We start from the raw sequence: 21,249 nt of genomic DNA on the forward strand, positions 1-21,249 counted from the left end.
TTTTTTTTTTCATAAATTATTTTTAATATTAAAAAATTAATCAATAATTGTGTAGACTTTTTCTGCAACTATTTTTATTCATTTTTTTATTTTATCTCATAAAATACATTAGAATGAAACACAGCGCTAAAAATATTTTCTAATTTCTTTATAAATATTATCTCGCACTTTCAAACGACCGTCTTCAGTCATTACAGGGGCTGAAACTGTTTTCCTATATTGTTCAATGTCAATATATCCGTGGGAATCCATTGGTTGTGGTCGTAAAGCATTGGAGTCTTGGTCCAGGATATACCATTGACACGAAACTCCAATTTGCTTCTTATTTCCTCTGATTCGTGCATATGTCCCTGAAAATTCCCTACTTCTCAACGTTTTCCCCCCGTGATGATTTCCATAGAAACATTTTAAATCAACATTTTCATCTAAGTACTGGGCCATCTCCTCTGCTGCGAATTTCTCAAGATCTCCCATAATTTTATCATCAAGCTGCCCAAAGGAAAGTGCATTGTCGAAATGATTGAATTGTAAAATGTTTTTGAGGTATGTTGGCAGTTTCACTGCTTTTTCTCTCCAGTAATCTCCAAAAATGCTGAGATTCGTCCTCTTCCATTGTTGTAAACGTGAACTATGAATTAAAAGAAAAAAATATCAACTTTCACCGCATGTGGAAAAACAAAAAAAACGGTACAATAAAAATTATGTTTCACGCACGTTGACGTTTCATGCATGTGGAGGTTATGTTGATTTACCGGTGGTTATTTTCACTGTTGTATCGTGTGTATTGATGACAGCAAACACTTACCAGCAGATAATTAAATACAATGGTGTCGATGAATACTCGTAGTCGCGGAAATTGTCGTATTTCTTTTAATTGGAACTCTCGTGAAATAATATTCGACTAATAAACACTTTCTGATCGACGAACGAGAATAAACATGTAAAATACCAAAGCAATGCGCCTGCGCACTGCGCATAAATTAAAGTTACATCAGGCATGTCTGATAAGGGAAATTCCGGAGTCTTTCAGCCTGTTTTGATTGAACACGAATGCTTGTTGATTATAACGGATACGGTCAACTCGATCCGGCCATGATCAGAACCAGGTAAGGTATGCCGGGAATCCTTTTAACTTCGAAAATTCTATAAGTTCAATATGGCGAACCTGATCCGGCAATGATCAGGTCCGGATAAGGCATGCCGTACGGGACTTGGAAAAATTTTCACCAAACAAAGAGTCGGGGTGGAAATGGTAAAGGGGGGTGGGTCGGAGGGATGACGATCAGGAAAATTATCCTAATTGATATTAAACTAGATTTAGTTCAATACTACAATTTTATTGGGAGTATCATTGATATACTCAAAACAAGCGATGATTTTCAATAATGATACGGTGGTCAAGTGGATAGGCTACAGAACTACTACGCGGAGGGTCCCGAGTTCAAGTAGTCCCACTCTGGGTGATTTTTTTGCTTTTTTTTCTCGACCCGCCTATTCTGGGATCACTATTTATTTATTTATTTATTATTCATTTTCGGCCCAATTTAATAATTCAGTTAGCAATTCATTAATTTGTAGCAAAGTCTATGCCAGGTAAGGGCGAAACCAGGCCGCCTGTCACAGCCCTTATCAGGTTTAGAAATCAGGTCCTGATCATGCTTTGCGTTACATTTCCTATCAGGCCCTGATGTGGTAACCGTAACAGGGCCGGATTTTTTACGGCACAGTGGACCAGGACCTAACCAGCCAAGCACTGAAATTTCTACTAAGGTTGAGGCCAATTTTGAAAAAACAAAAATGGGCTAAAACTAGCAATTTTCAAAAAATCATAACTCTCTCAATTATCCATATTTTTCAATTTTTCTTTTTTCAGCATTTTTGTCTAATCGTCATCTTCTCAGAAAAAAATTGAGAGGAAAGTTCCCACCATTAACTTTTTTCTGTTCTGCTGATTAGGCGTGATCTGCTCATATACTGAATGTATAAAAAAAATGATTAGTAGACGATATTAGTGGATAGCACTTTTTACCTCAAGAAAATTAAAAGTGCCGATTTGTTTTTGTATACTATCAGGGATCAGATTTTGCAACGACTTTCACACGATTATCAGCCAAGTTTTTTACCACTTAGTTTGCGTGATCCCGTGCACCGATGCTCCTTTGATAAGTGACAAGGGAAAAAAAGAAATATTCTTCTTTTTAAGTTGGTTTCAATGCATCGTCGGGCGCCGTAAAATTACTTCTCATCCCACCGAGACAACGGTTTTCTACATGGCAAAACCCTTCGACGACTCTCACTTTACACAGAATCTCAATGCTTGATTCATAATTTTTACAGGAACATGGAGATAACTTAATGATTTTTTGTTATTTATCTGGCAAACAATTATTTGTGATTCCTATCGTTCTTTTTTTTTCAAATTGTCTAACATTTTTCATTCTGGCACTTGAAAGCCCAATTATTCCCCATTATTTTGTAATCTCAATTTCCATACAATCAACTCAGTGTTGGCTTACTCCATTCTCATTATCTATGGTCATCAACCTGAAGTTTCACGTATTAAAACGAGAACGGGTACATCGCCCTAATCTTAGTTTTACACTTTCAACGAGTTTATTTTCTACTTTTCTTTTGTCGGAAATAGTAATAGTCCACATAAAATGAGTGTTGAATTCCGTCAGTTACCATTTGTTCCAAATGTAAATAATTTATTTAATAAGTGGTAAAAGAACTTGCTTATCACTCAGAAAAAATGGAACAAACAATGAATTATTATAAATTTTTGGGAATGAATCATATTTCAGAGTAAAGTGCAAAAACATAACAAGTCAATACACCCAGAGAACTGTTTATTTGCATTCAATAAACTTCATACAAATCATATCAGCTTATTGAACTAACTCGTAATAAAGCTTTTATTGAAACTTAAACTTTCTTTGTATATATTTTTATTTGCATTAAATAAAATTTCTCTAAATCAATTTTTTAAAATTTCTTTAAATATCAAGAGATATTTTCTGGATCCCAATAAAGATTTTTTTGCCATAGTTGCCTGAAAAGTTCAGATTTCGAGGCGATTTAACGGGCGCAAAGTGATCGTTTTCCGCACAAAGTAAATTTTCGTGCGTGAAGCTTCGTTTTTTTTTGTAAATTGAACTCGGCAGATGTTACAAAAAATAGTGTGTGTTACGCGTGAGTATGATAAAGTGACACTTTACGTACTAGTAACACAATATATTATTGGACGGTGAAGAGAATAAATTTATCGATATAAAGTAACCTTTGATTTAGATTAAATAGGGTTGTTTTTTTATTCAAATGTGTCTTTCTCTGAGTGTATTTTCCGAATGTTGATAAAAATTGAATCCCGTCGATATTGAGTGACCTTACACTAAGAAAAAAAATTATTTTTGGCAAAAATCCATTTACTTGACAGAAGTATTTACTTTTTCTATCTTGTATTTCTCCAGTCGAGTCATTCATCGGAGTTGGGAGACTATTGTTTGAAAAAATAATTGAAGAAAGAATTTGATGGATCAATCTCTTCCCCTCATCAAAGTTAGAATTCATGGGAATCGTTATTGATAATGAATGATATTTTTTTGGGCTTCTTGAATTTATTTTTCCTCGTTACACTCAATAACTCAACTCGAGTTTATTCATACTACTTTAAACTACCTCTATCTACAGGTTCTATAAGCACATTTTTATGTTCCAACTATCTCTTTTTTCGTTCCTAAGGTCAAATAGCAATCTATTAAACGGATTAACCTCGGAAGACAGAATATGTAGGAAGACGAAAAATAAGTTGAGACGAATAAAAAGTTAACAATCATAAAGGAACCTCAAGAGGCACCTTTTGTTTGCAAATTTATGCAAGAAAAAAGTGTTCGACATTTTGATTGGAACAGGTCGATATTTTCTAATGGCGATTTACAGAAAATACCTCTCTTCATTACTGAACTAAAAACATCTCGAAAATGGTATAGTTGTAGTTTTTCACTCCACACCAATGAATCTATTCCAAGTATTTAGATCATAGACAAGTTTCCGAGGATTTATGTTCATGTGATGTTTTATGTTATTCATAGGACTGAATTGATAGATATAGCGTTGAATTTCTCTGTGAAGTATTTCAGGTTTTTCTTCGGTGACACGCGCTCCAGTGTAACCCACGGTATGACACAGTCTAACGGCATTCAGCCGAGTATGATCTCACTGCTGCTTCAGGCGCAGTCTCACTTGGATTTCGCCAAATGTATATTTAATAAGTCTTCATTACTTTAATATGTTTTGGTTTTGTAATAACGATATACTCAATATTCGATGATGTGTACATGTTTCACGTAACTTTAATCTACATAATGTCATAACACAATCTTTCTCAAAAAATAACATCCGCGTGTTAACCTTAGAGTAGTTTTCCGGTTTAAAATGATCGATTGTTAGGGCTTAAAATATCTATCAGTTTATTGTTATTCACATTGTGCAGATGCTGGAGTTTTTTCCATTCATAAAGATTCATTATTTTTGAAGAAATTCAACGTTTCTGAAGTGAAATTTGTTATCTTGTAACCGAATATCGACAAACACTATACAATTTCTATAAGATCATTCTACAGGATAATCCTAGGAAGAATTTGAACATTCTTCGTAGGTATTCCCTTAACCCAAGTTTGAAGAATCTTCCACAGGAAAAGGTCTATAAAAGAATAAATTCTTCGAAGTTCATAAAGAATCGAAGTTTGCAGGTCCCGTAGAAAACTTTAAATAAAAAAAACTTGGTTGTATCACACTAAAAGAAAAATTGACATAATATCATAAAAATCATTTCTTCAGCGAAAAACATCGTATACATATTTGATCAATTTATGGTAGGTTTCAGACAAGAAATCGGTGCTCTTCGGGCTAAGGAGGAAGTTACTGAATGAAAAGATAATGTCTTTTTTCGAAATGAGATAAAATGACAAGAATAGGTTGACAGAAGGAAAAAAAGATATTGCTTCCCTTCGAACTCAACGCGATTGAGCATAAGCGACGGTTATATTTTTTAATATCTGAAGGGTTTTCTCTGCATAAACTCTCTATTCATGATTTCCCAAAGCGAAGCTTTTAGTGTTTTTAATCATTTTCTCATCTTCCGACACGAAATAACCGATTTCTTGTGGCAAGAAATTCTTACTTTATCATGAAATGAAAAATTCTCACTTTATTCATGAAATGTTCATGTTCAAGTCATGAACACTTCACCGAAATCTAACATTGTCTGACACATCCGGAATTCTTGTCCCAAGAAATTTATCCTCAAGAGATGAGATATTTGGCGCAAGGAATTAGTTTCGTGATATTATGACGATATTTCTCATTGCACGCCCAAAAGATTTAATAGAAAAACCTAGGAAATTTGCTAGACAATTGCATGGGATTTCTATGGAACTTTCTATTAATTTTTGGCAGATTCTATTGAAATATCCAAAAGAAAATATTTTGCCGAAAAATCAATAGAATTCGATTTTTATATACAACTTATTCTACTGAGATATTTTCTATCAAATTTCCTCGGCTCAAATTTTCCATGTTTTTTTCATTCTATTTTGCTTTTCTTTTCGTCAAAGAAATCAGATTAAAAACTTAACAAATTTGAGTCGACGAAATTCTGTAGAAAATATCTCAATAGAATATGTTGTATCAAAAAACTGAATTCTAGTGACTTTTTTTTGTAGAATATTTTCTATTGAATATTTCAATAGAATCGCCCAAAAACTGATAGAATTTTACAAGAATTGTTTATCGAATTCGCTGGGCTTTTTCTATGAAATTTTTCCTTACGTGGTGGAAATCTAACGGGACAAAAATCCTGAAAATGAGTCAAATGAAAGAAAACGCGTCTTCTATGTTCATTGGTCAAATCTATCGAGCATAGGTTCGACTTTGGTACGTTCGTAAAAGAGGGAGTTTGATGGGTTGTAGAGGACAGGAGGAGGAGGCGAATTTCAGTCGTTTTGGAGAGCGCCGTTCTTTTGCCAATACTGATGATTTGTTGTGTATGAAATATATTTCTATAAAGAGTCCTTTATAAAACTTTCTCTATAGGAAATTTCTATAGATTGCTTTATCAAGAAATGTACGAAATCTCCACAGGATTATTCTCCACAAATTTCTCATTTCTCATGCACTAAGGAAATTCCGCCATGAATGGATCTCACAAAATCCTTTCTCCACACGAGTTATTCTTAGAACTTTTGCAAAATAAGAAAGACGATTTCATGTCATCCTGCAATTAGCACAGAGAAGCGAAATAAACCCCGGAAAAAGGAGGCATAAAATACAAAAAGGATGCTTTCACCACTGACATTTAATCATTACGTGAAAAAAAAGGTCAAAATTGCGTACGCCATGAAATTATGAAGTAAAACAGGAAATACCTCGATGATGTATTCTCGACAAATTGAAAGGATGAAAGGAATAAAAAAACGAGGGTAGGAAAAAGAAAGGATGGAATCCGTTGGTTAGCCTTGGCCCTCGAGCGCCGATGAAAGAAACATTGCAATCGGGACTCATCGAGAAAGATAACGAGTATTATGTGGAATTCTCGTTCTTATTTGGGGCCATTCGTGAGTGCCTCGGGGCAAGTTAGCTATATAGTTCAGACTCTGGGATGAAAAAGAGCAAACACGAGGCGCTTACACCGTTTGTTTCTGCAAGACCCTACACAATATCGCGAAAGAAACTCCAGGAAAATTTTCTGGTTCGTCAATATTTGCTTACAACGGCTGAATAATTCAATGGTCCGAGCTCCTTTGACCAATATAATGCTGTTATTTTTGAATATGATATTTACTAGCAAAGCTAGATTAATTTATACCATTTTATTTTATTTCCCTTTCCGTCTTCACAATTAGATTAATTTAATTTTAACCATTTTTATTTTTATTACATATATTTTTTCCCTTAATTCACAAGTTACAATATTGAATGAAGTGGAATTATGTTAAAGATTAATAAAAAGTGTTTTTTTGTAGTCAAAACAAACACAAAGCAAAAGTCATTCGAAATCTCTTTCGGGTAATAGAAAAATCTCTATGTATTCCTGGAAATTTTTGAAATCTATGTTTCCCCTCATATGGTAAAAGGATATCGGTACTCGTCATTCCTATGGTCGGATTTTAATCATTATTATTATGAATTGAAGTGAAAAAATAATTAGAAAGGGATAATCGGCTAGACATTTTTTTTTCAAATATTAGAGGGATAGAAATATTTCAGCGAGACGAAATTCAAAAAATGACTAAAAAATATGGGGGAGAAAAGCTAAAAAATTCAATTTTCAATGTCTCCAGAAAATTTTTAAATCGATTTTTGTGTCTTTTGATAGAATGAATGGAATTACCTAAATGACAATGAATCGCAAAAATTACAAATTGGAGACTGAAAATTTTGAAAAAGGGATGATCGACTGGAAAATGGAGAAAATTTGTTTTTCTTCATTTGTATCAGCGGATACTTGGAATTACTGTTTTTTCTTCGAATATGGGCGGGATATGAATATTTTGCAGATTTATGATCCAATTTCAACCAGAAGAAATGAAAAAACATGCAAAAAAACGTAGGCGGGAAAAAATAAAGAAACTAATTTTACAATGTCTCCGGAAAGTTTTAAAATCGATACATTTTTTCGAATAAGGGAAGAATAGCCACAAATTCGGTTTCTATCTTTGTCTTTTGATAGAATGAATAGAATAAATGACAGAAATAGAGAATTGGAGACTAAAAATTGTATCGGATTATCATTATGCAATCATAGTTTTATTCTTTCACGCATTGCAGATTGCATGAGATATCCAGGCGCAGGAACATTGCATTCTGCGATTCAAATTTCCCACTGGGATATCAATGACTTCCCTCGGTTACCTCTTCCTCTCACACAAACGAATATCAACCGGTTCGCACGGGCCTTCCCTGACCACCGGTGTTCCCCGTAATTCGACGCTCACCTTAGGCATTAAGCATTTTTACATGACGTAATATATATTGGATTTCTTCTGCGCGCTTCCTCATATTCTGTTGACATTTACTTGATTTGACAATCATCCATTTCTAGGTAGAAAGTGGCGTGGCAAAATCAAATTAAAGAACGTCAGCCCGTATTATTTCTAACGGAAGGGATTCGAGTTTCATTAACATCATGTGAATTTTTAAATATCCACGTTTCAGTTAAATTAAACGTGAGATCCTAGAGTGCATCAATCTCCAGAGTTCACTGGTAATACACGCTTCATGTGACCCAGTTTCCCCTCTCAGTCATAAAGTCCTCTCGCAACGGTTCTTCTTCAAAGAACTTCCCGGAGTCGCTGATGAGGATAATTGATGATTGAAAAATCTTCGGGATCTATAATAATTTCACAATTACAATGGCCGCCTGAATATTACTCCTGCGATGACCACGAATTCCTTAATTCGATTAGAGTAAAATTTCATAATTTCTAGAGACAATGCGTCTTCGAATCAATGATAAATAAGTATTCATGATTGTACTGATAAAAACGAAGAGATCGGAGAATTGACAGGCATGAGAGGAAATGTACAATAAAGAAACTTGTTTATCTCATGTAATTTCTGTTTCAGGATGTGCTGAACACGACGGGAAAGGAAAGACAGAGTTCACGGATTTGATGGAGAAAAAAAAATGTAAGACCAGTTTTCTTACCGTCTCAGCATCGTTTCCACTTCGCCCCTTACTACCGGTGATCTCCGACTGTTTTCATTCCACGAGTGACCCTTACATTTCTTTCCACTTTAATTTCTCCATTACAGAACACAAAAGAATTTTTCAACGTTTTTCTTGTAATCCAGTGAAAAATTCAGTGATAACAATAAAACACTAAAAACGTGCATTAGGAATACTTTTTCATACAGCACCAACGCTTCACTCCAATGCCACCAAAGGTACACATTCACAACTGACGCGTTCCAGGTATACTGAGGTACACAGAGGATTGGAGTTACATTGTGAGTGGACCAGTGGAGTGCTTGCCAGGAGGAACCCTTCCACCTGCTCGAATCCTCGTTCAATGGAGAACCGCAGGTGGCAGCAGTTTACAACAATAGTTTGAGGAGAAATCAAATTGATGCAATCATTTTTTCCCCACTTCACATCTCTCGAATGTTATTGGAACAGAGGAGCTTTCTGGACGTTCTGAATCATCCTTTTCTTTCAATATCCGTAATTTGATCAACATCAGTGTCTTTAATTGAACCAGACAATACGACGTAATCATAAATTTTAAATAAACTTAAATTTTGAATAAGACAATCGTCAATATCACTCGACAATTTTTGAATTATTAAATTAATCATCAATTAAATGTTCGAATTCCGGATTTTTTTATCAATCAATAATTGAGTTCCAAAGATTGCCGATGATTTGGCTAATTAACAATCCTTTTATGAAGTTCAACAAGTGGGAAATTGCTCTTGTATTGTATATAGTATAGTTAGTTTTGCTAATAAATTATGAATATGCTTCCGAATGGTATTTTGCACATCATTTCCTTCTAGCATGTATAATTCATTGCTTATTTCATTCTATTAAATTGAATGAGATTTCCTCTTAACTAATTTTGTCCATTTTCAAATTAGTTGAATGTTATCAGCATCTTTATTCTTACCATCCCTTTTCTTCTATACAACCGATTGCCTTTTTTACAGTTCTATCTCTCCCCTCAGCCCTTCGATAAAATGTTAATAGAAAAGTTTTATTTACACATACTTGAATGAATTTGAAATATCACATTTGAAGAAATCATCAGAAAGCTCATTTTCAGGGAAATTCATAAAAAATTCAAAATTTTCCACAATCATCATAAAAATCAAATCAAACAATATAGCTATCGGGATCATCTTTGAACTTCAGCTTACTGGCATTAAAACAAACATTTTAAACTATGATTGAATTCATTTGAATAACCATGATATCTAAACATATCCTCAGAATTTTGATTTTCAAAAAATGCAGAATTTTAGCAAATTTTCAAATAAATCAAGATAACGATTATTGTTATCGTCTTCATCTTCGAATTCGGTCAAAAGGACATCCAAACAAATTTTTAAGCCATCATTTAATTAATTCAGAACATTTTTTTTAGTTATCGTGGGACAACTGATTTTCGAGAAAATTAAAAAATGTAAAAAATAATCGATAAATTCTAATTAATGGCGATCGATAGGACTCAACAATACCTATATTTGAAAAAAAAGATTCAGTTTCATCCATATATTACATTCATTGCATTTTCGGACTTTTTGAATTATAATAGGTCGATATAACACAAAAAATCCAAAACTTAAAAAGATTTACTCAATAGTCAATTGACAATTCTATATCCTTAAGGGGAAACAGAACCCCAGTGTGTATATTAATTTTTAGAATTGTGTTTTCTCCTACAATTATTAATTTTTATCAATGCAATTACTTTATCGACTCGATTATTGCATTTTTGAGTCAATGAAGTAGTTTCATAAATAAAAAATAATAATTGCAGGAGAAAACACAACTCTAAAAGTTCATATAGGTACACACAGAGCTTCCGTTTCGCCGAAAACTCGTCAAACGCGCTAAAGCCTAAATACACGGTGACGAACCCCCGCGGAATTGACCAAATTACAGGGTAGCGTATGGTGACCAACTAAGGTTGAGGCGGTGGGATAGAAGCATTGAATGTCTTATCGATTCAGATCAATTTCAGCCCTCAATAACAAATAAAAGAGGAAATATGAATTCAGTAGCGAAGAACCCTTTATCTACAGGTTAATTGTTTAAGCATTCGGGCGTCCCTCTGGAACGCTCTTCATTTCGTAGAAATTTCGATCGCGCGACCCTAACCGAGCCTGAAACCCTTCAGATTTTCTCTCTTGCAACTTTTTTGATAGCCCCAAACATCCCCCCGTTGGGTTCTGACTAAATCCAGAGACTTTCCAATTTGACCGCAGTCTTCGCTCGACGATTCTCCCGACTCCAACTTTCTCACATTCTTGGACTCAATATTATTGAAAAGATGCATCGCCCAAGACAGGCTATATAAATTTCCAACATTTTATTTTGTCGAACTTAATTACATCACAATAATTCTTTCTCTAATAAAGAACTGTCGTTGGATCATTGACCTGGGCTACAATAATCACGGTTTCGGCCCTATCCTGTCTCAGCAAGCCATTCCTTGTAAAAATGAAGACTGCGATTAGAGGAATTAGAAAGCAGGTGCACATGAAGATCCTGGAATAACAGGAAATAAAGGCAATCAATATAAATGAAGCATTGGAGGTAGAAGAATGAGGGACCATCTTATCAAATACCAAAATGAATATCCAAGTGTTGCGGTCGATCTGTACTCATCCACAATAGTATCTCTAATCCCAATATTATCCTTTATCCAAATGCTATAATTGCACGCATAAAGAATCACTCCAAGTAGATTAGCTCCGAAGGCAACATTAGCTAAGATAGCCATGCCCGCTGTGTTCAGGGTCGAATCTTTCGGGCACATAATGCAATTTACCACGGATAAAACGAATAGAAGAAATAGAGTAATCAGAGTGAATATCACCGCGGATAAAGTGCTGTAGAACATTCCAGCGTTGAGGAACTCCCCTGTGTATGTACCTGCCAAATGAAACAAAGAGGCTGAAAAAATGTACCAGATGTCAAAGAGGGAATTACTCATTTGTAAATTGACTGGTGCTGATACCATTAGTTGACGTGTTAGTGCTATTATCGTCGCGAGCCAATCTCGACTGCAAAGTTCTTGATGCCGACACTGACGGACAATTAAATTTCGGGATTTCCTTGTTGAAAAGGAGCTCGAGTTCTTTTTCTCTCGAATCTGCATCGGCAAGGCAACTCCAAGCACATACATTTTCATTCACCAAGCAAGTAACTGAAATTCAAGAATAAGGTATAATGAAATTAGGTTTCATTCGATATCAGTTGCGAAGTAACGAGAAAATGAAACACCTTCAATTGATTTATTGCGTACAATTTCTTGAATAAACTAAAGGACTACGCCCTTCGTTCGTTCCGCTCACCAACCCCCATATGATCCGCATCATCCTTATTCTGAACTTTATGACGCGTAAACTGACCCTCATGACCCTTAATTTGATCCTTGTGACCCTTAAAGTAGCTCTACCCTTACGGTAAATTCAAAGATTATTGAAAACTGCAAAAAATTGCGGAAAATTTGATTAGATTCAAAATTCTAATTTTTTTCTCAATTTAATTATCGTTTTGGCTTTTCAAAAAAGAAATGTTTAAAAATCAGGATTTAACCCGGTGTCTTATGTGAAAAGCAACATTTCCATTGTAATCAAAGATTAAAATCTGATTTTTGTTTATTAGATGTGAAAAAATCAAGATTTTTTTTGGACACCTCATAAAAAATGATCCACCGTTTTGCTAACAAGTTTTATTATTTATTTATAACAGGGAAATGTTTGAAAAAATATCAATATTTTGGGAAATTTAATTTAGATAATACTGACTGGGTATGAATTTTTTCAAATTTTTTCCATGCAATTTAGTTGAAAAATTTAAAAACTGAAAGTATCCAAAAGTACAGTGTAGCCCGGCCGAAAGGTAGAGCTATACTTTAATCTGACCCTTGTGATCTTAATTTCGAGTACCGATTTTTGATCACCAAAAATCGCTTTAGATTTTTATAATATATAAAGATGACATGATAATAATACGATTTTAAGGCGTCTGCAATTGAATTTTTGACAACTGAGCTATCGGCCGTCTTCCTATTTTATTTTTAATCCGAAAGCTGGGAGGTATTTGCATACATTTGGGATGGAGAACTTTTTTTTACTGAATTCTGTGTTTTTTGACCCGCTAAATCCGAATATCGAATTTCTATTGGTGTTTCTGTTATTAATAAATTATTGATGAACAATTGAAAATTCAACTTTTTCAGCCAGAAAAAATTCTTTCCTTTAAATAACCGGGATTTTTGGGAAGAGGGATTAAGTTCTCAGACATATTTTGACGTATTTGCAACAGTTTCATGAATAAAAATGCATAAACAAATGATTTTTTGAGGTGTTTTCGATATTGTTTACTGAAAACGTTGACTGAATTTTGTTTCGCGTTTCCTGTAGTTGCATAGATTTTTCATATGGCACGGGAGTGATTCATGAAGAAATCTACTTCTTGTACATAGTATTTATCCAGCAATTATGTCCAGAGGCTTCTGACCCAGCAGAAATCTCAGTTCTGCGTTAGGTATAGATTGGGACAAAGATTTTCGTATTAATTGTTGGTGTTTTTGCACTAACGTTACTTCATTCTATTGAGAAATCAATATTGTTCACTCCTTAAGGGGAGACCGTGGTGAAATTTAAAAGTCTTCGCTCAGCCTTAAGAGCCATTGGACAACCTTTGGTATATGCAGGGATACATTAAAAAGTAAGAAAGATTTTGGACTCGAGCGGTTTTGCCCTGTACATCCACCAAAACCGTAATTTTTCACTTTTTTTAGCTTAAAAATCCCCCTTGTCCTACAGTTTTTATCCGATTATAACTTTTTTTTTTCAAAATGTTCATTATGCTCCAAGGAACAAATCCAAGTATCCATTTTACTTTATATGTATTAGATCGTGAGAAAATGTTTTTTTTTAGTTTTTTATTTTCTTTCCCCTTAGCAAATCCTAAAATTTTGAAACCGCCCATTTTTCATTTGTCAGAACATTCCGATTCGGTGTGATTACAATGTGGAATAACAAAAAACAACGAATTTTATGATTTAGTACCTGTTTCAAGAAACAAACATCTCAATAAAATAATTTTTTCTACCAATGTATTCCGTACAGTTGTTTCCCAGTCGACAGTTGTCACAAAGTAAAATGCTTCGATATAATATATACGTATAATCATAATTTTCAAAGGCACTTATGACTGCGCATCCAGGAATTAGTAAGAAAGATGCAAAGTCAGCTATTGGTACATCACTGACCGCAGCTAAAAATTGGGATGGATTTCAATCAACAAAAAATAAAAATGGAATTCTGAAAGAACGTGAGGCACCATCAGCAGGATCCAGCGATGAGTCCACTCACAATAAAACGATGGAAGGAAAGGTAATGAGGGCAAATGACATATGGGAGAAATTGAAGATTAGAAATCCCAGTGTATGGAAGGTTAGTGCAGACGAAGAATCAGAATCAGACCGAATCCCAAAATTAATGTAGTTGAAAAATAGAAGCAAACGAAATCTCTTCTTTCTTTTAATTGAATCAATGTATAACTAGGAGAGGGTAGGGCAAAATGGGGCACCTCAAAATTTTCGCGAAAATTGAAATAATGATGAATTTGCGAGAAAAGTATGAAATAACTACCAGGTGAGTTAATTAAAAACTATCTCTCAATTTTTTTCAGATTTTTTCGACAATTCATTTCAGAGATATGATTTTTTCTTCATTTTTCAATAAGTTCAGTTCCGCGATTTTTCGTGGGTTCCAATTCATTGGATTTTCATTTATAACCCATCAAAATTTTTTATTTCCTGCTATCTATAAAAATATTTTGAGTATTTTTTTTCTCAATCCCTAGGTGCTCATAATAACGAATTCAAAAAAAAAGTTGAAAAACTTGATTTTTCAAAATTATGTCATTTTATTTTTCTCGTATTTTTTTCCATTAATTCTTGTCATCAAAACAAGTATTTTGAGCTGTCAAACAAGTTAGGTTTCGTCCTGGACCTATTTTATTTTCAATTTTTTCTTGTTGAAATTCCGCGAATTTGGTCAAAACACCCTGAGACGACTTTGATTATGTATCGAAAAAATATGTAACATATAAGTATACATTTTCATTAATTTCATACTATTTATAATCAAAGTGAATCAACGCAATTTTGCGGTATTTCAATTGGGGCATTCCCATTTTGTCCTTCAATTATTTTTTTTGAATTGGCGTGATTTCAACTCATGCTGGAGCCATATTTCACCTCCAATATAAGTAATTTTTAGCAAAAAAACACAATTAAGTAGCCTCTACGGTTTCATGCCCCATTTTGCCTTCCCCTCCCCTACTTTAAATCCAGCTAATAGTGAGAATAGCATCTAATGCAATTTTTTATTACAAAAATGTTACATAGGGAATGGCCACGTCGTGTTGTGGTGGTCTTACTAATGTATTTATAACCCTGGGCGAGGTATGTTTCCCCAGGGAAAACGCTTTGTAATTGTTCAATAAAAGCCTTTTTATATTAACTTCGTACAGCAGCAAGTCGTATCGATGTATTATTCCTGAGGAGATGGCAACCAGGGAGGATTTAGAATCAGAAACTATTAATCCTTTCTCAATCTCAGAATCCATTATAAACAATAAGGCTTCCTTTATGGCTGTTAACTCTGCATAATAAATCGAGTTATATTGATGTAACCTCATTTTCTTCCTAAAATCTAGGTCTGGACACCAAACTTCTGAACCAGTACGAAGATCTTTTTTAGAACCGTCTGTATAGATGAGTTTGCTGTTATGGTATTTTTCGTTTAATAATTCTCCGAAGTCTTTCTTCACATCGTGAGATTTTTTCAGGAGGTTTCCATCCACAATATTGATCGAAGTTTTTTGATAATTGATGTTGAAGGAGAATTGATAACAGCAGGGAATTTTTGAACTCTCTATACCGTCCCAATCGTCCAGATTTGCTAGCCAGATACAAAATAGCGCATGTTGAGATTTTTTACGTTTTTCTGGGTGAGTTTCTGTTACTCTTTGCATTAGTTTCAACTTTGGAACGAGCAAGTTATCAGTATTGGCCACAGTTCTAGCTAAATATTTTTTGATAAGGAATTCTCGGCAAAACCTCAATGGGGATTCGCTTGCCAGATGTAATAGGACTTTAATGGGAGTAGTTGAAATACAACCTAAGGAAGTTCTCAGCGCCGCGTATTGAACTCTGTCGATTCTTAATAAATCTTTATCAGTACCATCGTGAAAAAACATTGAGACCCAATCTAGTGTGGCACGAATTAGTCCTCTATATACTGCTAAAAGTGTATTAGGATGAGGTCCTACATTCAACCCAGCAATTGCTTTTAAAATTGAGATGTATCTTTTAGCTTTAACAACCGTGTGGTTTATATGACCTTCCCATTTTAGATCCTTGTTTAACATAATTCCCAAGAACCTGGTATTCTCAACCTCTTCGATTCTCATACCATTTAAAAAGATCTCCAGTCTTACATTTACTGAAGGGAGTTTTCTTTGAGTAAATAACATGGCTTTGGGTTTTTCATTGGATAAACTACATCTCCTTGTCTCCAGTCAATCATTAAATAAGTTTAGTGAATTCTCAGATTCTTTAATTGCATCTTCGTAGGTGTCGCTAATGTTGTAGATGACTTTGTCATCTGCAAATGAGGGGAATCTGCTATGATCACCTATGAAGTGTATCATATTCTTCATGTAAATGTTAAAAAGAACAGGACTAAGAATACTTCCTTGTGGTAGACCTCTTCCAGTTTCTAATTGTTTGATGAGAAAGCCCTTGAATTCTACGAATAATTTCCTGAATTCCATGATATTCTTGATGAAGTAGACAATATTATACGGGATACCTAACTCCTTCAGGTCTTGAATAAGTATTGCCGTTACCACGTTGTCGTAAGCACCGGCTATATCCAAAAATGTAGCTGAGACAAATTTTTTTCTTAACATCCCTGAGTTAATATCTGTAACCAAATATTGCAATGTTATCTATGCAACTTTTATTTTTCCGAAATCCAAAAAAATCCTTTGGGAGTATCTGTTCTCTTTCACACCACCAAACTAAGCGATTGACGACTTTTTCCAGAATTTTGAGAAGACAATTTGATATTGCAATAGGTCTAAAACCTAGACCTCCCGGTTTTGGAATTAGGCTGACAGTGTAGTCAGACCAACCATCAGGAATAACTCCCTGCCTCAAGAATTCATTGAACAACGTAGTTAAAACAGGAACAAATTCAAGAGGTAATTTTTTAATTAACTGGTCATTAATTCCATCAGATCCTGGTGCTGATTTCTTTTTTGAGGATTTAATAACTCACCTAACCTCTCCTTCTTCAATATTTTCTCTTAATTCTTGAATTGCGAAGTCATATTTTGGTAGATAAATTTTTTGAACGAAGGGAAATTTATTGAGCTTCTCTACGGCTTTCAAAACTTCTGGATCATGTGAACTGCTCGACTTGTTTTGATAGGGAACATTGAAAAGAGACTTAAAGGCTTTGATCGAATTCCATGTTTCTTGTATACTTTTTTCCGGTGATAAGGTATAACAGTGCTCTGAAACTCCTACGTTTAATCTTCCTCAATTCTCTTTTTACTTTCCTCCTGATCTCCATGTATTTATAAAATTGATTTTTAGAAGGATGATTCTCAAATTCATGTTCAGTGTCTCTTCTCTCCTGGATTAGAGACGAACACTGTTCTGTCCAACAAATAGTAGGAGGAGGGAGCTTACGATTAATGTTTGTTTTCTTACTTCCGCAAGAACGTAAATTATCAGTAATTCCCTCTGTCATTTTTTCATAGGCCACTCTAGGAGAATTCAAGTCCAAATCTCCTAGGACCTTCTTCATTTCCTCATTATACCTCTTCCAATCCACATTATTAGTGTTAATCCTTTCCCTAACAGATAATTTATGGAAAGAGTAATACTTAAGCCAAGTAATCATGATAGGATAGTGATCACTATCCATTCTATCATAAATTACTTCCCAATTAAAATTTACAGTTAAATTCTTACTGCACATTGAAAGATCCGGAGCACTGATCAAATGATCTGGACGGCCTATTAGTTTACGTGTTTTAACCCCAGTATTTAAAATGAACAGATCAAAGTCCATGAGAAGATCTTCAATTATTGTACCTGTGGCATTTTCATTAACTGTACTGTCCCATGTTTTACTCTGGGCGTTAAAATCACCGCATATGAAACAATTTTTTCCAAGTACTTGGATGGTATCGAAAAACCTCTTCCATCCACGTTTATCAATAAATTTAACGGGGGGACGATAAACATTTAGAATCATAATCGGTTGAAGATCTTGTTCGACTTGAATGCACGTCCATTCTAATTGATTTGGGAGATTTAGGCCTGTAATAACAGTATACTCAATGTTTTTTTCAATGGCTATCAGTACTCCTCCAAATGTTCTTTGTAGCCGGTCTTCTCTAAGAATATTATAACTAAGATTTATAACTTAAGATATAACAACAATATCACTCAAATAGGACTGTTGAACCATGTAAAATTCTCGTAACGACTGAACTTTCAAATATACATATCGGAGCACCGCTCTTCGCCGAGGCTGGAACGAAACTGTATAGTCGAACTTTAATAACTACAAGCCTTCAGTGGTTTGGGTTCTCGGAAGTTGCACTTACGAAAGGACCCTTCTTCTCCAGCGAAAGAGTGAGAGCGCTGAGTCAGAAAGAGATGGTCGTAGAGGTAATGGTGGGGGAAAGAACCACTAGGCAGATGGTGGGCGGATTGCGCACTGTCCTCGCGCATTGGAGAGAGAGCGAAAGAGGTTAGAGAGAGAATGGTCATGGAGGGGAATTGTAATGGTGGGGGAACTGTTCCCCTCGTGCGATGAGACAGTGTGCAATTACGAAGGTGAGCTGTTATGAAAGTTCTACTGTTCTGGGTTAATCGATGGATGGTCGATCATTGATCGATTGCTAGTCGATCGATAGTCGATCAATCGAACCATCATCGACTAGCACTCGACCGCGTGAACACCTCGAACCAGCCATCGAGGGATCTATCAGGGAAAATGGACGTGAACTATCAACGGATGATTTTCTTAGAAACGGGGGTATATGGTATTACCCGCTGAACTATACATGCACCAACAAAAATCATAGTGGAATTAATATCGAAAACTCGCCATAGGTAATTAATGGATTATATTCCCCAATTTTTTCATGCAGATATGGAAGTGCCTTTTTTTTCTTATAGACAGTAAAAAATTAAACATTTTTTTTAACCACAAAAATTCTACTTATTGTAGACATAATTTCATTTCAAATACTAAATACAATGTTATATAAAATCCAAAATATAAAATAAACTCGAGAGTCAATGATGGGCCAAAAGTTTATATACTATAAACAATACTTTTCATAAAAGTTTTTTGTTACTAGTTTTTAAGCTATGTATGTATCTAAATACTGACGATTTTCTTTTGAATAAAAAACGTGAAAAAAAGTACATGCACCCCCTCCAGACCCTTACCCATTCAACTTCCAAAAAAGAATGTGTTCTAACATTCTTTCCTACAATTATCCGTTAAAGAAACAAACTTATTGTTCAACAAGATATGAAAAATGGATTTCATCTATTAAGTTTAATCACTGCACTAGAAGCGGGTAGGACAAAATGGACCAGGCGGGCAAAACGGACCGCAGGACAAAATGGACCCCTGACGTAGAAGTAATAATTTTTATTCGAAAAATTCATTCGTTCGATTTGCACCCCCTTGTTTACATTGAAGTATTACAAAGAACAAATTGGGGGAAAGAGTATGGGTCAAATTGTAAAAGTAGAATGGTAGGATTGCTTCCCGAGAGTCATACTTCTCAAAGATCAGGTTACGCGAGGTTCAAACATTGCAATGGCTGATCTTCGTAAAGTATGATCCCCGCGAAACAATTCTACAATTCTACTTTCATGATTTGATCCATACTTTTTCCAGCAAATTTATGTAATAAGTCAATTTACATTGATGTAATCAAGGGTATCCAAATCGAGCGAATGAATTTTTGCAATAAAAATGATTACTTTCACGTCAGTGGCACATTTTGCCCTGCGGTCGGTTTTGCCCACCTGGCCCATTTTGCCCTACTCTCCTCTACTGATTAATTCATACCCACGTGATCAAAGAATATGAATAAATTGAAGCATATCGTTATAATCCTTACGATAGATATCATACGATTTCGGACTGTCTAGAATCCTCCTGATTAAAGTCCCCGCAAAAAGTCCATATTTAACAGTGGAATCTTTAACCCCTTCGACTTTGTCAACAACTGAAGCTGTTGCAGTTGTCCATTCCTGAGTAGCGAGGGATGCCGACACAATTATCAAACACACAAGAGACACAGCTGCACACGCCTCAATCAGCTCGGGATATTTTCGACGTCTTATGAACATTGTTATGAGATTATTGGAATCATTGAAATTCAGGTGTCAATTAACCATTGTACTACAGCGGTCAAATGTGAATCAAGACTGAGTCACAGGTAGTGAGCCTCGGTTTAGCCATCAGCAGTATCGAAGACTATCGACGATTCTTATCTTATGTATCAGCGAAATGATAACGTGGCAGATAGTGGGAGAATTTAAAAAATCTGAGTCAGTTTCCAACTAAAGGTGATATCATAATTAGTACCGCGTATCAAGAATCTTCGGGGATAATCGAATTTTCGAGGAATTGATGGAAACATGAATGAAGCACTTCAAATTCAACACTTTCAGTCATGAAAACAGATGTCTGTGAAATCTATGAGCGCGATATTTAAAGCTTCATAAATCCCATCAAATTTGTCACTGGTTTTAATTTCATCATTTTTTTATTGCAATCTTTCATTGATGTGCCAACGTCTAAACCAATCCAGTTTTGCGAAGAGCTCGTGACGTATGGACCCACTCTATACGTCACTCATTTTATTCTGAAGCAAACCATAGTTCATACATTATTTTCGTTCACCAAACTGAAAGAATTGCAGTTTCTGTCAGCATGGTTTCTGCTTTATCTAAGTAGTCTCACGGTGACACGTGAGTCCAGTTTCCGTCCAAAAACTGTTTGACTGTATTGGAGATTGTCAATGACAGCATAGCTGTTTTAGTTTCTAAAAATCATGAGAATGCTTAATTTGCGTTTTTGGGTTAGCAACGAGTTGCAGCCCCAAACCGAAGGCAGATCACGGTTAGAGGCGGAACAGGACAGTCGATCCTTCGATCTTAGTAATAACTTGAACAACTTAATTGCACGTACACTGAACCCATTTTACCATATTGTCTTGTAGACATTAAACAGTTTTCGGAACATTATTAATTATTATTTTCCCATAAAACGATACCAATTGTGAGCGGACACCCCTTAGGCTGTAATCGCAAGAGCCAGCCGGAAGCTGAAGGGTCAACTTGGCGACCCGAGGGTTCATCTGTGGTTTGGGTTGTCTGAGTAACCCCTACA

At 35.0% G+C, this 21,249-nt stretch overlaps 2 protein-coding genes across 2 annotated transcripts in view; both read right to left on the reverse strand.

Annotated features, from left to right (window-relative positions):
* LOC107038650 overlaps nucleotides 1-9,008 on the reverse strand; it is a 36,130-nt gene extending 27,122 nt beyond the window's left edge. Inside the window, exon 1 of the mRNA XM_015257876.2 lies at nucleotides 8,708-9,008. The gene's annotated coding sequence lies outside the window, so the exon portion shown is untranslated. The remainder of the gene's footprint in view (nucleotides 1-8,707) is intronic.
* A 2,070-nt stretch (nucleotides 9,009-11,078) lies between these two features.
* On the reverse strand, nucleotides 11,079-20,276 carry LOC107039772. Its single transcript, XM_015259556.1, has 4 exons — nucleotides 19,973-20,276; nucleotides 11,745-11,933; nucleotides 11,353-11,659; nucleotides 11,079-11,272 (listed from the first exon to the last, which is right to left on the reverse strand). Exons 1-4 carry the CDS (start codon nucleotides 20,202-20,204, stop codon nucleotides 11,134-11,136), a joined length of 867 nt encoding a protein of 288 aa, XP_015115042.1. The 5' UTR covers nucleotides 20,205-20,276; the 3' UTR covers nucleotides 11,079-11,133.
* Nucleotides 20,277-21,249: the final 973 nt, after the last annotated feature.

Source organism: Diachasma alloeum, unplaced genomic scaffold (genome assembly GCF_001412515.2).
Source record: "Diachasma alloeum isolate Michigan unplaced genomic scaffold, Dall2.0 Dall_scaffold_00178, whole genome shotgun sequence".
NCBI classification, from domain to species: Eukaryota; Metazoa; Arthropoda; class Insecta; order Hymenoptera; family Braconidae; genus Diachasma; species Diachasma alloeum.